The sequence below is a fragment of the Aptenodytes forsteri genome, unplaced genomic scaffold (genome assembly GCF_000699145.1).
Source record: "Aptenodytes forsteri isolate BGI_AS27 unplaced genomic scaffold, ASM69914v1 Scaffold266, whole genome shotgun sequence".
In the NCBI taxonomy this organism is placed as follows: domain Eukaryota; kingdom Metazoa; phylum Chordata; class Aves; order Sphenisciformes; family Spheniscidae; genus Aptenodytes; species Aptenodytes forsteri.
The window spans coordinates 221202-238112 of NW_008794109.1; the positions used below are offsets into that span (position 1 = coordinate 221202).

Genomic DNA, 16911 nt, shown 5'->3' on the forward strand with positions numbered 1-16911 from the left:
CTCATCTTCCTGGGTGCGCTGATGCCCATGTCTCATTCCTTTCCGATTTCTAGGGTGGATCTGGCCAACGCAACCAACCCAGCACCATGCAGCAAAAGTCTCAGGCAACCAAAACCGCCTATGGCACTTCTCCATACTGGACAAACTAAATCCGAAACCGGGGAGGGGGGAGAGAATGAAAGGAGAGGAGGAGAAAAAACAGAAGAGAAGAGAAAAACAAAAAAAGCCGAAGCCCATTCCTGGAATTATTAGGAGAAGAAGTAACTGCTCAGCCAAACGTCTGTGCGGGGAGAACTGCAGCCAGCCAGCCATTCTCTGTGTGACTCGCCCGCTTCCTCTTTGAGTTGCTGTTGTATGTAATATATTTATGTATGTATTTGTAAATGTAATAGAGCCTAAATGTGGTTTTCTGCATCTTGCAGCCTGTTTTATTTTCTTTGTAGGAAAACTAATTATTCATTTCCCATCTGCACCAGGGCATCCTTCCTTGTTTTTTTTGAGCTCTGTGGGCTTTGTAACTCTGTCAAAGACAAACTGCGCCATTTTTTTTGGAGCTGGAGCCCATTTATTTAATGCAGTTCTAAATTCAGGCAAATAAGGAGGCCTGCCCCCCCCCCTTCCCCCCCAAAAAAAGAATCAAGATGTGTTCTGTTGGTTTGATTTCTGCCCCCAGCCCCCAATATAGCTGTTACTTTAAAGAGGAAAAAAAAAAAAAAGAAAGAAATGTTTTGTGGGCCTTCCCCTTTCTTTCGTCTCCCCCCTCCCTCTTGCTGTGGAAGATGAACTCTTGTGGGCAGTTTGGTCACTGTGGCCCTGAGCTACAGCCTCACCTTTTTATTTTTCAATTTTTGAATAATTAAAAAAAAAGGGGTTTTCTTTTGTTTGTGGGATTTTTTTTTTGGTTTTTTTTTTGTTTCCCTAGCAAGAGACTTTGGATGGCTCAGTGTGTCCTGGAACCTCCTTTGCATCATTAGAGGCAAAAACTATGTAGCGGTTTCTTAAATAAAAGTATAAGCTGTGTCTTGTACCTCTTTTTGCCCTGAGCCACCCTGCCCAGGAAAGCCAGAGCTACTGGATGGAAACTTCACCTGTCCCTCCCCACTTTTTTTTTAAAACAAAGACCCTGGAGGCAACTCCTGGTCCTTCTTGTCCTGCACCAGTGCGGTGAATGTTTTAGGAGTTTCATTTCTTTTTAGCCCTTCCTCCACCTAATAAAGATCTAAGCGTATCACTGGTGTTTGTCTGCATTTTCAAAGGCTGCAGGAGCAGTTTTGCTTTTACAGCCTGTCCCTTTCCACCTGCTCCTGCAACAAAAGCTCAGCTGGGAGGGTAAGAGCAGTGGATGGGTCTGCAGGGGATGCCGAATACCATGATCCAAGGTGGGTGCACCTTGCTGCTGAGAGTTCACAGGCACCTGCAGCGGGGATGGGATCCTGGGCAGGCAGCACCTTGACCTCCTGTCTCTGGCTTTGGTGTCCTCTGGCATCGTGTTCTGTATGAGTCCCGGTGGAGCAGCTGGGATAGGTAAGGAGGGAGCACAGCTGCAGCACTGCCCTCCGTTGCTTTGCCTGCGAGGTTCATGGCTTCCACCAGGAGGAAGGTCAGTGGTGAGAGCTCCTGAAGGATGGGTCCTGCCCCAGGCTCCTCCTCCTGAGCATCCTGGCCCTGCGCAGCAGAGGAGGTGGGTAAACGTGAAGCTGTATGTGTCCACGCAGCAGGTGAGGGGCTTTTTTGCACTTCCCAATTCTGTTTCAAGACACACAAGAAAGAAAAAAAAAAAATCTGCTTCTACCATGAGAACCACTTTCCTTGCTTAGAGTCACACTTCCACCAGCTCTCAGATCCCCTCCTCACCAGGTCAGACTAAACAGGGTGCTTTCCCATTTCCTTACGCTGTTGGTTCCAGCAGGGCTCTTCTGCTGCAATTTCCTCTCTAATCCCCTGTTCCACAGTCTGATGGTAGAGCCGAGGTCGCTCAGCTGCACTCAGCCATCAAGGAAAGGGGGAAAAAAAAAAAACCAAAACCCAAAACCTGCACAAGTGGCAGCTGGGTTTACTCAGTGCAGGGCAGGCTGGAGAGTTTGTCCTGCCTTTGGTACCACACCTTCTGCTGGATGAAGAAGCTACTGGCAGCTCTGGGCAGCCCGGTGCTATAGGAGCCAGACAGGAGACACAAGCAAGCCTGATCCAAGTCAGAAGGCCCAGACAGCAGCATCCCTCTCAGTCCCATTCTCCAATATGGAGACTCCTCTGGGAATGCAGCTCTGGAATGCCATCACCAGTGCGGTTGTGAAGCCAAAGCACTCAGGCCACAACCACATTTGACTCAGCAGTTGCTGTGCTGCAAACAATGCCAAGTGCAGCCAGTGCAACTCCTGTACACTTGTCCTGCTCATTTTAGCTTGACTGCAGCAGTGAGGCACTGCAAAAACAAACTTCTCCACTCTTGAGCTTGCAGGGAGCAGCATGGGCCAGGCAGGGCAAGCACCCCGAAGGGTTGGCAGTAACGGCCTCAAGTCCTCCGCTAGCCTTCTGCATGACATCAAAGCCCCTCCCCCAGCAAGCAAGCTCCCCACTGCCCTGTCTGACCATTTCAGGAGCACTGTGCTCCTGCCCTGCCAGGGAACTGGCCACCCGCGGCACTCCAGCCCCCTGGCAGCAGCAGCTTTCCCCCAGTCCTCTGTCCCTGCTGCAGTCAAACGAGACCATGAACCATCTTCCCGCTGGTCTCCCCCTTCCTGACTTAGGAAGACTAAATGTAACAGCAAAGCCCATGGCCTTTTGCCAAGTACTTCTCTAAATCAGTTCGTTCTTTAGTCTTAGGTTCAGGCAGGCACCTGTCAAACAGCAGCTTTCTTTTCCAATAACCTTATAGATATTTATGTATATGTATAGGCATTGATACTGGAGCAGCACTGAACTTGTGAACAGCTGTTATTCAAAGCTTTAAATAACCCATGCAAATAAACCAGCTCAATTAACAGGGAAGTAAAGAGTACAGGGATCTTTTCATTTCACATTTTTATTAGTGGACAGATGTGCAGAAAAGACAAAATATAACTACTGAAGAGGAAGACAACACAAAAAATGCATCAGTTAATTCTTTCTGGTAAATTATACTGAAGAAAAAAAAGGAAAACATCTGGGCTCTCAGCTAAGAAAACTACTAAGAAAATCTAGTGTACCCTGCTGGTTTCAGAATGGTTGAAAACTGCATTTGAAGGGGCTTGTAGTTGCAAATGTAAATGCTAATATTGGCTGACACAGGAGAAAAGGGTTAAGAAAAAAAACCAGAATACACAGATCAGGTAAACATTTTTCTGCAATTTCTTAAATATTTTCAAAAAAAAAAAAAACAACCTCATACTTCAGTTTGTATCTCAAAAAAAGGAAACCAGCAAGTCAACAAGCAATGACACTGCACAGGACAATGGGGAAGAGAAGTTTAGTCTGGTTAATGTAGGAGCTCTCAAAATAGGTTGCTTTTTGTCTTTAAAAAAGGGTAACAGAAGAGTCATGATAATGCATCTTACAACACCAAGCTTGAAAATACAAGTCACTGGAGAGTATACAGTGAAGACGGTCAAAAGTACAAGGGAAATCCTGAAAGATGCAGTATCCTCATTTCAAACCAAGTCATCAGCACAGCCAGCGTTGCCATACTCTGCCCCGCCCCCCCCCCGAAAGCTGGAGTTAGGTGTCCCTGTCCAGCCCCGAGACCAGTCCTGCAGCCAGGAGGCCCAGGGACCCACTTGCCAACACTGGCACTGCCCTTGCTGGGCTGGAGTGAAGCTGGGGGGTGCCCCACACCATCACTAGATGCAGGGGTGCCCTGCTGCTGGCTCCAGAAAGCACCAGGGGCTGAGTCAGTCCTTGCTGGAAGGATGAGCTGAAGCAGCCCATGTGGGACAGTTCAGGAAGGGTCCAGCTGCCTCCCCAGGTAACATGCAAGCAGGAGGGCAGACCATTGCAGGGAGCACTGAGGGACAAGGTATCGCCACTTGGGCTGCCTTTTCCCCCTGCAGAGTAGAGGGATGCACCACCAGCACACCCTCGGGCAGAGGAGCAGGGACTATCCCTGCAGCAGCAAATCCCAGCCAAGCAGCATTTTGAACACACATCTGCCTTGCTCACTTCAAAAAGAGCCCCACCAGCCTTCCTCCCCTCCCCCAGGGCTGCCTTCCCCTCCTCTCCCTCCAGGCAGCACACACTGGGCTTGCTCACTCACATCCCACTCCTCCCCCCAGGGCAAGCCACAGCTGATCACAGAACAAAGTTTACTCCCACCAAAGTACCTCTCAAGGGACCACAGCTGGTGAAGTACCATTGAAAACCCTGAGATATACAAAGGGTTGGGCATAAACAAATGCCCAAGCCCGCAGGTCTTATCAGGGTAACTGCCTCTGTACCTGTGGGAATGGAGGGTCTCGCCCAAGCAGAGCCAGCACCTCAGAGCTGCTCCTGGTGGAGGTGCCAGGGCTCAGCGCAGGAGGGCAGGCTGGCTGCTGATCAAGGGATCATGCGAAAGGTGAATTCAGGCCACTGCACCACAGCTGAACAAGAAGAGCACACTGCAACAGGGTGAGGGTGCTGAGGGACTGAGGAAGAGGGTTCTGCAGAGACGAGCATGCAGGATCCCCCCCTGCCCACGAGGGAGGGCCCTAAGCTCTGCCAAGAGCTCCCGAAAACATGCAGGAGGCTGAGCTCAGTGCACCAGCTGAAGCATGCTGCTAAATAGCCTGTCAAACCCTGCTCCTGGCCTTCTCTCCCGGCCTGAAAGCACTGTGTACCCCCTCTCTCCTGTGGGGCTGCACACGCTCACCCATGCCCCAGCCAGCCAGGCAGGGGAGAGCCCAGCACACATGCATCCCCTCTGCCCCATGCCCCAGCAGCCACTGCAGGCACAGAGACAGCCTGGCCACCCCAGGCAGGCACCAAAGGCAGCTTCAACTTCTGCCGACCCCACAGAGCCCACAGGGCTGCAGCAGAGCTGCATTTACCAACGTGTGACTGACATAAGCAGCAGAAAGAAGGCTCAGGCCAGCACTGGATTTGGGCTGCAGGAAGCAAGGGCTGCTAGCGAGCACTGGGGCAGGAGGCTATCGGTCTCTCCCACTGCCAAAAAAAGAAGTTGAGGATGGGCAGCAGGATGCACATCTGTTCTCCTCACTCCGGAGAGGGGCAGCTGGCAGCAAATCTCAGCAGCACAGCTAAACTGAACTTTTTCAACCCCAACCTAGTCTGAAAAAAAAAAAATTAGCAACCCAGGGCTCAGCTGTACAGACATGAAGTGTTAAGTGTTTATTTTAGGGTTCATATCACAAGCCTTTTTCAGAGACAAAGCTGATTGTGCCCTCTGGAGCTCCAGGGGCCAGCTATTTCCTAACTTGAGCAGGCTGAAAAGGAATACTGTACCTTTCAGTGACATCCCATCAAGCTCAACACACAGTAGCTTACACTCTCCGCCCCACACCTTATAAAGGAAAAGCCATCACCACAAGGCTAAACGAATGTACACACGCTATTATTGTAAATGGAGCAGCTAAACCTTGGCAATTTGCTTTGTGTGGATTTTTTTTTTCTTCCCAGTAAATGCAGCACTTGAGCTCCCGAAAACCCAGCTTCCAGTGCGTTTGCTCCAGCTTTAAATACATTAAACATCTCAATGCAAGACTGTATTTAATTCAAGAATCTAAACGCGAGCAAACCTGTTTCGCTGTGAGCGTTTCGTAGAAGTGAAAAGGGGAGTTTCTTTTTTAAAAAGAAATCATAATACAGTGATGAAAGGGTTAAGAATGCAAGAATTCAGACATTCTGTGGAGGGTCTCTAAGAGGTCCATAAAAAAGGAGCAAACAGATCCATACAACAGGAGACAGCAGGAGACAAAAAGTTTTTTGATCCCCCCCCCACACTTTTTTGCTGGACTGCTGCTAGGTTACCGCTGCTCCCTTCTGGCCTGAGTCGGCAGGGCAGTACAGGGGCATAGAGGGAGCAGGTCACGACTCCTCATTGCCAGAATCATCGTCATCGTAACAGTCGGCATCCTCCTCCTCCTCATCTTCATCATCAATGTCATCGTCGTACAAGTCGTCGTAAAGCAAATCTGAACTGTTGTCATTGGAAGGCACTTTAGTTTTGATGCAGTACTCTGCCAGCGTAGTGGGGACCTTCACGCCATCCTTCTCTGCCTCGGCTTTGGTAGCCAAAACCTGTTTCCTGTGGGGAGGAGGACACAGCAACATGAGCAGGGCTGTGTGCCAGCAGCAGCACGGCTCAACTCCCCACCTCCTGGCCAGCCCCAGCCCCTGCCCAGCCCTCCTGGCAGCTCAGAGTCAGGAGAGCTGATGTTTGGCTGAAGCACCACAAGCAGCACTAGAAACAGATTTAGTTCCCGCAGCCCCAGGCTTGGGAGTACTCCAAGAGTGTTTGCAGCATGCACGCTCTCAGCAACATATGAAATCAGTTATTCTACAGGACTCCGCATTAGAGACCTGCCAGAGCTCAGAGAAAATTTCATTACATTTGCTACAGAAGGGATGGTCAGGGATTTCCTAAGATGACTTACTGACTCCACCACTGATGACTCTACCCCAGTGTGCTCAAAACCACAATTCCCACAAGCATCTGGCAGCTCTGAGCTCCCAATGGAGGACAAGAGCCATCAGAGCACATGGCTGCACCCTGAGACGCAGCCGTAACCCCGGCACTGCCTGGGGCTGGCAGGAGACAAGTGTTTCCCATCACCCCAGGACAGGCTCCGGCTGCTGCCTCCCAGCAGCACTCGGGCTGTGAACTGTGGCTGGCCTGCGCTGCCTCCCAGCAGGGAGAGGAGCAGATGGCAGCCTGTCCCTTCACCCCCACCCACCTGCTCGTCAGTCTGCCACGCTGTTATGAAGAACATCCAGCTTCGCTGAAGCCAAGGGAGCTGGAAGGGACTAAGATAACCTCCCAGTGAGACTCTTCGCACAGACTGACTGCCCTGCATAGCTCCAACCAGGGGTACATCCTGCACGCCCAGCTAGCAGAGTCAATGCAGATGTGGTCTTCCACCAGCCAAGCGTGACAGCGGTCCCACTGCAGTACAGGTTGCCCATCCGCTCCTCTGCAGCAAGCCTGGCTCAAGTTTACATCATCTCCCTATAGCACCTGATGGACCATGAACTTATCAAAGGACAGTCAAGACTGAACAGTGCTTCCAGCTAATCAAACCCAGCTTTGCAAATGCTTGCCAAATCCCACTGATATTCCTTCGAATTGGAGGGACAAGTTTATGATTCATGAGTGCATTAAGCACAGAATTAGTAGGATGCAGTCTGTTTGAATCACATCCCAAGCAATGCAGGCAGCGCTCAAAGGCAAGCGGGGACTTCAGCTGGGATTTACTAGCAGTCAATAGGTTTTGCAGAGCATCATGCCAGATCAGGCTGAAAAGAACACTTTAAAGACAGATCAGCCCAGTCCTCCTGCTCCCGAAGTTTGCACCACTTCTGTGTGCTGAAAAACCTAGAGGGACCAGAAGCGTGGACTTGAAATAAAACGGTAAAATTCATTTCCAAAGGAGCAACCACAGCGAGAAGCTGGTTTCAGCAAATTCTGCAAGCAGCCTGTTTTATAGAATTCAAAGCAGGAGGCATCACACATGGCACAGCATCACACATGACAAAGCTTACCTTATGATTTCGGCATATTCCTTGTCTTTTCCTTTACTGTCCCTCCATTTCCTGAACATGACTGACGCATCCACATTGGCAGGAGAGAATGTGTTGGGCTCATTAAGCAAAGAGATTACACTCAGTAAGATAGTCCTGAAAAAGGTAACCACAACAGCAGAGTCAGAGCTAACGCATTCATGGATTCTGGACACCGATAACTTCTTTAAACAAGTTTGTGATGCATCACGTAAAGTCAAAACTTAAGCTAAGGATAGAGCAAATATTTATGAACTTCAGACCCTGGCCATCAGCATAGGGAAGGTGACACAATACAAACCTCAAGGACCTAATCTGACCACAGATCATCATGTCTGTTCACATGCTTGTGAAGGGGTGGCAGCTAAAGCTCAGATCAGACCTGAAGTCAGCTTGTCCACACTGCCTATGTATGGTGCAGGGCTGGAAACCTGTTTGGTGAGCCTGCTCCTGATGAGATTTGATATCCCAGCAGAAAGCCAGGCTCTCCATCTGCCCCCTGCGTAGGGAGGAGGACCACTACAACCCAAGACCATGAGATGAGGCTGCACTGCCTTCCCTGCTCGGCTGGCTGTTAGGAAGTTAGAGCTGTGACCGGGTCTCTCCTGTCCTCAGCCCATGCACAGCTAAGGCTGCTGTAACAGTACACGAGCACAGCAAGGGGAAGACAGTGCAGATGTTTTTCAATACCCAGACAAGCTGCCAAGGGCCCACAGCAGGATTCGGCTGCTGGTACTCCGCAAAGCCAGCATGAGCCAGTCGCATAACCCCTGGCAGAGAGAGCCTTCCTGGATTTCTAGCAGCAGCACAGAGCTGCTAGCTGTCCCACTCCGCTGGCATTTACCAGGGGCAAACTCGCCCAGAGCCTTCTCCTGCATTTCCTACAACCCTTTGCGCTTCAGAGATTCAGCACTTCACTCCTCACGCAGTGCCACAACCAGCAGAAAACTCAACAGCAAGTCACATCAGGCAGCTCTACACAGCCGGCCACCTGGCTGTAGCTACCACCGCAATAGCTTCACATGTCCAAGGTGGTCCTGCTGGCAACAGCTTCCGATTTAAATGGAAGGGAAGAAAAAGAGACAAGGAATAAGTCTTGAAAGACAGCAGTATATAGCAACTGCTTTGCAGAAGTTGATCAAAGGAGACTACAGTCCCAGCTGTACTTGCATTCATTTAGGGGCACGTTCAGAGCAGCATGTGCTGAGCACATCTACCAGATCATATGTCTGGGACACTAGTCCAGGAAATGCTTGGTCATTTGGATGCTGAGTTTCTTGAGGGGTTTTGAAACTAAACACTTGTGTCTGGCCAGACTGTTCAGCACAGCTATCAGGAGAGTCTTATACGATTTATTTTCCAAATGATATAATTCAGTAGGAAAAGAGAACAGCAGCTCTGGAAAAAACTGCTGGAATGATGGGCAGAAGAGAGACCATCTTCTACTTCATCTCAAGACTTCATTTAAAAGCCTTTGATTCTCAAACAGGCCGTAAAGCCAGCATGTCAGCTCCAGAATCATTGCAGCAGCTTTACTGTAGAGCAAGCAAAGTCTAGGGAAGGCCAAGGGCAGGAATTCATGTCTGGATTTGCCATCTGCTCTACCACACTTCCATCAACAAATCAAGGCAAAGCCAATTTCCACTGCGGTGCCCCGCGAACCCCAGAGTCACTGCAAAGCTCCTTAAGTACACCAAGGCAACTGTCTATTAGAGGTGAGACTCTGCACTCTTCATTCCCGACCAGCACGTTAAGATCAGCTCCATCACTGCTGACACCTTAAGAGCTGGACAGTCTGCTCTGACTCAAACCCTGCTACTGTGGGTAAGCAAGGTGAACAAGGTACAGTAACAGGAAGGGATCCCAGCACATGGGATCTGACAGGACCAAAACCACAAAAAAATTCAACCACGTGGGACTGAAAACATCCTCAGCATCAGATATGAACTGCACTGGACTGGATACAGACTGACCCTCTGCAATATTGTCAGGGATCTGTTTCTCAGGTGAAGTTGTTCTAGCATGTTGTTTCATGCAAGTTGATTGCATGAAGAGTGGGGATTTCAAACCTGCCTTCTGCTTTCTTATATCCCCCACTTCGTCCTGGGGAACAGTGAGCTGTTTTAAGTGTTTACAGCGCTGTTGTCTTCAGAGTGAGTCCCTCTACACCCCTTTACCAGCAGGGGAGAGCTGCCAGCAGAGGCTCAAGGAAACAGACCTGTTAAGTGCCTTTTTTTCTCTTTATCAATAGAAGGCTCAGACACAGCTGAATTTCATCCAAAACAGACATTGTGTAGACTGGCTGGGGCTCCCAACCAGGACATGCTGTTATATACCTTGTTGAAAAAGGGTTGGTTTTTTTTGTTCCAGCTGCTATCCACATTGTAGCCTCTCAGAGCCACCTTTAGAGGTATGTATAGATTTGTCCTAGCACATTTTTGCTCTCCAGTATAAAGTAAAAAGTTTTGGCTTAGGCTGTACTGACAGTCATATTAGTGCATTGAGCTGGTTGCAGAAGCTTTCCAGATCTTAGGCAGCCAAAAAAGCCAACAAAAATGGACATCCTCAGAAAACAAAGCGATAGTGAGAGAGGGCATCACCTATCTTCACAAGATACAGATGTACCAGCATCTTGAGTATTGTGCTCAGTTCTCACCTGTGCACCTCAAAGGACAGAGGGGTGACAGGGGAGATATGGAGAAGGGCAACCAACATGATCAAAGAGCCTCAACGCTAAGCCCTGCCACCACTCCCTCAGCTTTATGGGACTCAGGACACAAGAAGAAAAGCAGTATTCTCTGCCACACAGATCACAGCTGCATTCCTTCACATCCTGCTGGATGTTTGCCATATTTACGTATGCCTGCCTCATCTAGCTCTGAGTGATGGGAAAGTCCATACTGACTGCGTTTAAAAAAAACATTAATGAGCATGCTTGACACTGTTAGAGGTGGAAGCACAGGTGCTCTCAAAGTTGAAAAATGATGTTCCCCCCCTCCAGACACTTCAGCCACGGTCATCCATAGTAAACAGTCAATACTCAGCAGGATTTACAAAATTCAGCAGCTGAAGAAAAGCCCTAGGTTACGTATCCAGCTCATTACAAGCGTGCTCCTCTCCCACACCTTCAGCCCTGCTGCCTCCTGTCTGACACTCCGGAGCCTTGCAAAGCCAGATGGGACCCCAGCGGGATGCGTTTCTATCGGCACTTAGCCCAACGGGTGATGCTGGTTGCAGGCTAGCAGTTAAGGACAAGTTTTATTTCCGTTTGCTGGTAAAGCTGAGGAATGTTTTCTCCCCAAATGTCACCCTTAGGCCCAACACGTTCCAAGCGAGTAAGCACCAAAAACTGCACCGTGGTACGGGAGAGCAGAAATCAAAGAACTAGCACCACGAGAATTTTCATGTCAATCTTTAGGGGTGTATATAATTAAATACTCAAAATGTGTATGTGATACAAGTAATTAATGCCCAAAGCTGTTTCCTAACTACGAGTTGAGGCTTGTCACCTAATCCTAACCATATCAGATGTATGGAAAAACAGTTTAATAGCCATGTGAGCAGAGGGACAGGTGAACATAACTTAGCAATATATAGCTTAAAGTAATATTTAAGCTTTTTTTTCCCTTTTTTTTTAAATTTGAACTAGACCTTTATAACAGGTTGCTTCATAGTCACTTGTATGGTACAGATGGATTGGATAACGTTTACCTCAAGCTCAGGTCAGATTCCCAGCCCTTCATGACTTCTCGCAGCTAAGACGCACCATTTCTCTTGAGCCTTTTTAACCTTTAAGTAGCACGCTCCAGGAGGAACATCAGTTGTTATAATTTGCTGACTGCTACAATTCCTAGTCTCCTGCCACATTAGCTCTAGTTCAGCACTTTACAGAGTGTGTGTGTGTGTGTTACAATCCTATTCCAAGGGTCAAGAATCCAGTAAATCCCCCTTGCTAAATCTTTGCTTTGACAAACGCTCTTTTCAAATTAATTTCATGAAGCCAAGTTAGACGAAAGCTGAGTCAAACTATCAGACAACCCTTTTCAAATCACTGCACTCCCTCAGGTGTGCTGAGATCCCTAGCTGGGTTTACCAGTAAGATTTCAAGTTGGGGAACCAGCATCTAATAAATCACTCTGAAAACAAGCATAATTCCCATATGATATGCTAAAAATCTAGAGGCAATTATTTTAACTTTAATCTGATTTATTATCCAAATAAGAAGTTATAACAGGAAGTACCTTACTTTAAGGTTTTTTCACTACGTCACTCACTACTCCAGCTGCACAGGTCAGTGAGCTGCTACTTGATGCAAGTTTTATCAGTTCTTTATTGGCAGTGTCTTTTTAACTTTTCTGATTTATTATCCAAATAAGAAGTTATAACAGGAAGTACCTTACTTTAAGGTTTTTTCACTACGTCACTCACTACTCCAGCTGCACAGGTCAGTGAGCTGCTACTTGATGCAAGTTTTATCAGTTCTTTATTGGCAGTGTCTTGTAATGAAAATGAAATTCAGCTGGTGTTTCAAAAAAAATGGACAGGTTAGCCTTGAATGCCTCTGGTACTTAGTGATCCTTCAGTTTTCTGGCAGGAAGAAAACTACCTGACTAACTGCTCAAGATACCACACTGCAGGACAGCAGACACATACAAATACTGGAAGGCAAACGGTAGGTAGGATTATGCCTACCTGAATGGGCCTGAATACTCCAAAGTGTTCTTTTCCACTAGCGGTATTCTTGGAGGAGTTTGAAAAACCTAAGTGTAGGATAACATGGACTGGGAAAGGACAGGCTAGAACATTTGAGGTAATTTGCTTTAAGAGCATGAAACCCTGTGAACAGGACAGAAGTCTCCACGTTGTTAGCCCAGCATCAGGACACACAGTACTACAGTATCTTCAGACAGCTTGATAAGTCTGGTTCCCAACTGATTCAGGCCCTAAAAACCCCAAAGTCTTAAATTCCCTTCCAAACCTCTCCCAACACAGGCCTTAGTCTTGGAGAGAGACGACAGGCCTTTGAGGTCCCCGTTGTGCATCATGGATTCACGCTGTTACCTGACATTTTGGGTAGGGTTCCACCTCTCGGATGGCAGCTCTCCACTTTGTGGGTCATCTACAGGTGGGTGAAGAATTGAAATACATACATCTCCATTCTGCAAGACAGAAACAAAAGCTGAGAATAGAGGTAGAGGTCTCAACTCAGCTCCACCACTCTGGCTATGTTCTGAGCAGTTTAACCTTGTTGATATGAACAACTCAAGTGCCAGTAAAAATACGCAAGAACTGGAAACTGTTCTCAATTCTTCCTGGGTCTACTGTATGTGTATGTTCAAAAGTTCCCCTTGCCAAACAGAGTTAGTCTGCAAATTGGTACAAAACAAGCTCAAGTGAAGAGGTTTAAAGAATGTAGCAAAGCAAGGAAAAATAGTAATAAAGTCACAAAAACTAAATTGGTCTCCAGATAGCAAGTACTGTCACAGTGATAGAAATTAGCTTTAAGTCACAGGAGACCCAAAGTAGGGTTAAAAAAACCTTTTTGTTCCTAGCGGTAGCCGAGTTAGCTACAGGAATTTTTGAATTGAAGGGTTTAGCACACTCTACTAGCTCAGTTATCAAAGCAATGCTTCTCCCGGGACACAAGGAGGTTGAACAGATGGTGCAGGGCAGGATAACACCACTCTCCTAGGACACAGCTGTTTGAACTATCAGGTGAAAAAGTAGGAGATATTCTCTGAAGGTTTCACTGAAAGTCCCTTCCAGCATGCAAGAGTACGAATAATTTGGCAGCATATGGAAGCCATACAGCCATGTAATCCTCAATCTGTGTTTTACTCACCAGTGTTATAGCCTGAATATAGATTTAAAGCTCCATAATGCCTACCATTTATAAACACTTTAAGAAGCCTACAAAAGCAATTCTCCATCAGCAACAGCACTCTGACATGATTACTTTGTAGGAGTGCTGTAGCAGTATTCACCAGAGCTGATATTCTCCACTGAAATTGACTCCAGGGGCTCATGGGGTCCCAATACCTTACTGCAGGATGGGGTGAATATGCAGATGGGGCCCGAGGCCAGCCAGCAGATGTTGGCCTCTCCAGGCCTTGCTGGCTTGCTGCCTCTTGCAGCTGGCTGCTGAGATGACTTACAAGTTCCTAGAGGCAGCCCCACACCTTCAGGTGGCTCAGCCTCAGCTGACAGGCAGCGCTCACACTGTCCCTTGTCACCCTGATCCAAGGTACAGGTTGATGATAGGAACAACAGAGAAGCTGCAAATCGGTTCTGTTTGAGACTGCAGGCTGGCAGCTCCCCATGCACCTGGTCTCAGCTACATCCTGAGGACCCTCCAACACTGCTCGACATACAGGAGCCAGAGCACAAAGCAGCGCTGCTCACAGCGATAGCATCTGTGCCCTTGAGCCTGAGCCAGTGATCACAGCTACAGATAGCAACAGCTTACTTGAAGGGCCTCCCAAATATTTCAACTCGCCTTGATTAACAATGACATTTGTTTTATAGCCAAACGAGATCCTACTTCAACATTGGAGGCGTGTGATCGGTATCCAGATTTCAGCGGCTCACTAACCCTGCCAGGTATGCTAATCTAGCAAGTCCTCATCATTTGAAAGCAGGTTTTTGTGAAGAACACAACTACGCACAGAAACATAGCACCTGGAGCTGCTGAATACCCAAGCACGCACCTACATTGCTGGAATAGTTTGCCATAACAAGGCAGTTTCCTTTTTAGGACTCCAACAGGCTTGTGCAATCTAGAAATATTTTTTAGTATCATTTTAAGGTAAAGTTAACCTTACTAGTGTTAGATTATGTTCACAGCCTATTCTGGTTTTATTAATAATTTCCATGAGTTTACACAGTTTTTCCTTTAACCATCTCCTGGGAGAATGCAGTGCTGGTGGCCAGGAGAAAGTATCACAGCACTTGGGTGAAGTTCCTCAAGCTATCAGGTCAGCAGCATGTGGATGAACAGATATTTGGCAAAATGAAAACATAGAGGGAAGCAAGAATGTAAGAAGTTACCCTCTTGCAACAATAAATGCTACATGTGTGGAAATTCAAGCAGGGCAGTGAGTCTGGAAGGGTAAAGGTGTCATGGGGCCTGATGAGACCAGCACAAAGTTTTAGGGGTCAGTGTAGTCAAGGGCAGAGCCTTTCCCTGCATACGTTTTTGAAAGATACAAACAAAGAGGATGAAGTATTCATCTGCCAATGGGAAATAGCCTATACTTCTATTAGGACTGAGAACTGTTATGTCATAAAAATAAAAACCAAGTGAATGCAGTTTTACCAAAATTCAACCAGACAACCCAAGTAAACTGGAGATGGGGAAAACACAAGTTAACTCGAGTCTCGTTGCTCAGAACTGGAACGCCAGCCCCAACCCCTCCACCTGGGCCCGACAACTGATTCTGTAAACTGCTACTTTCTTTCATCTTCCTTACACTAAAAGATTTTTTTTTCCTCCTCCTGACAAACCCTCAAACCTCAAGCCCTTTGCTGATTTACTCTCAGTTTCATTTGGAGTTATCCCAGTGCCTCATTTTCATTGCTTAAATGTTTCCAAAACAGCCTGCAAGCTGCTTCAGATTCCCTCAGCTCCAATACATACTGCTACAAACACGAAGTACAAAGCTGAGAGTGGAGTATTTGAAGAGTAACCCCAGAATACACCCATCAAGTTCTGGGTTAGTTTCTCCTCCTACCTTCAGTTGTTTCTAGAGCCAGTTTTTCATCTTTCCCACCAGGACTGGGAGAGGACCTTTCCAAGACTCATTTTGTACATACCATTTTGGTAACCATTTCCCACTCACCCCCTGCATGAGAATTTCTGGATTCAGAACCAACATCCACAGTATGCACCTGCAATAACGTGCAGGTCTCAAAGTTGTCTTTATTTATAGATCAAACTCCTTGGCTACATGCGAGATTCTGTGCGAAGTCCAAAACTCAAGTCAGAAGACTGTAAGAGAACTGACTTCAGGATGTCCCTGGGCTTAGGGCAATCCTCCTGAGCATCCAGTAATTAAAGCTGACCACTATCCTGTTTTGCACTGAAGTTTGGAGAGGCTTTTGGCCATTTATTACTAAGCCATCAGTGCGGGTTTTCACCATGAAATTTGAAGCACGCTCATTCCAGGCTGGACATTTAGGAGCAACAACTTGTTAGAAAAGGGCCTTCCAAGCCCAGGGCATCAACTGAAGCCATTATTTGTTCACAGCAAGGAAGAGAAGTGACAATTCCTGTTTTGAAGTGGGCCCAAAGGAAGCCTGCAGAACCTCTCATAGGAAGCCCTGTGATAAGGTGACAGAGCTGCACCAACAGGAACATTTTGAAAGGCCTTTAAGCTCCTCAAACTATTCAACCAGTAGTCCTACCAGGCTGACACTTGTCTAGGATATCCAAAAGTTTAGCAAGGATTTGACTGGCCTCCACTAAAAGTCAAGTTCTGAGGCAAAACAGGCCTTCAGCTTTCAAATACAGCTCTACAAAATTTGGTAATTTTGAACCGATTGCTTCTATATAAGATCATTCCCCTTCTGGACCTGCTATGTAGTTGTACCATGATCCGATTACGGACTTGACAGCCCACAACATTACGCTCTGAACACGACCCATACACACACTGAACTAAGGGCTACTTCAAATTGGCTAGCAGACATTAAGTCCAGAGTTAACTGTTCACTCTGGTCCCAGGGTGACCAGGCTGTGCATGACTCCTCCTGAAGCTGGACTCCAGCCCAGCTCCAGTTCTTTCTGCAGTCGGAGCATCCCAAGTCCAAACCCCTTCATTTGTAGGCTGACTGCTGAAGAAGACTGTTTTCCATTATTTCTTGTCTCAGCACACAATTTTGTAGGATATGCTCAAATTAAAGTGTACTTGAACTGTGTACAAACAACGACTAGTTACCTAAGTATTACAATAGGGTAAGACCCCACACACCAGCCTTGATCCAAGTATCCCCTAAAATTGCCAACACTCATGGCATGGTGCTTCGGCTAGGGCTGCCTGCTGCACTTGTGGGTATGAGAATGGCTCCATCCCTGCCTACAAGAACAGCGTTTCCTACAATGTTTAGAATTAACTGTTTGTCCTGGTTTCGGCAGGGATAGAGTTAATTTTCTTCCTAGTAGCTGGTACAGTGCTGTGGTTTGGATTTAGGATGAGAACAATGTTGATAACACACCGATGTTTT

The 16911-nt window shown here is 47.3% G+C and overlaps 2 protein-coding genes across 3 annotated transcripts in view; one reads left to right on the top strand and one right to left on the bottom strand.

Annotated features, from left to right (window-relative positions):
• The window catches only part of UBAP2 (ubiquitin associated protein 2), a 74286-nt gene extending 74040 nt beyond the window's left edge, over window positions 1-246 (top strand). For both annotated transcript variants that reach the window (XM_009275143.2, XM_009275150.2), the window contains one exon: window positions 105-246. In XM_009275143.2, the coding sequence (XP_009273418.1) occupies window positions 105-149 (45 nt within the window). In that variant the 3' untranslated portion in view covers window positions 150-246. The remainder of the gene's footprint in view (window positions 1-104) is intronic.
• Window positions 247-3006: 2760 nt separating this feature from the next.
• Window positions 3007-16911, bottom strand: part of UBE2R2 (ubiquitin conjugating enzyme E2 R2) — a 14521-nt gene continuing 616 nt past the window's right edge. Inside the window, exons 2-4 of the mRNA XM_009275326.2 lie at window positions 12751-12848; window positions 7672-7806; window positions 3007-6217 (exon numbers count right to left, since the gene is read on the bottom strand). Coding sequence (XP_009273601.2) covers window positions 5998-6217; window positions 7672-7806; window positions 12751-12848 — 453 coding nt within the window. The 3' untranslated portion in view covers window positions 3007-5997. The remainder of the gene's footprint in view (window positions 6218-7671; window positions 7807-12750; window positions 12849-16911) is intronic.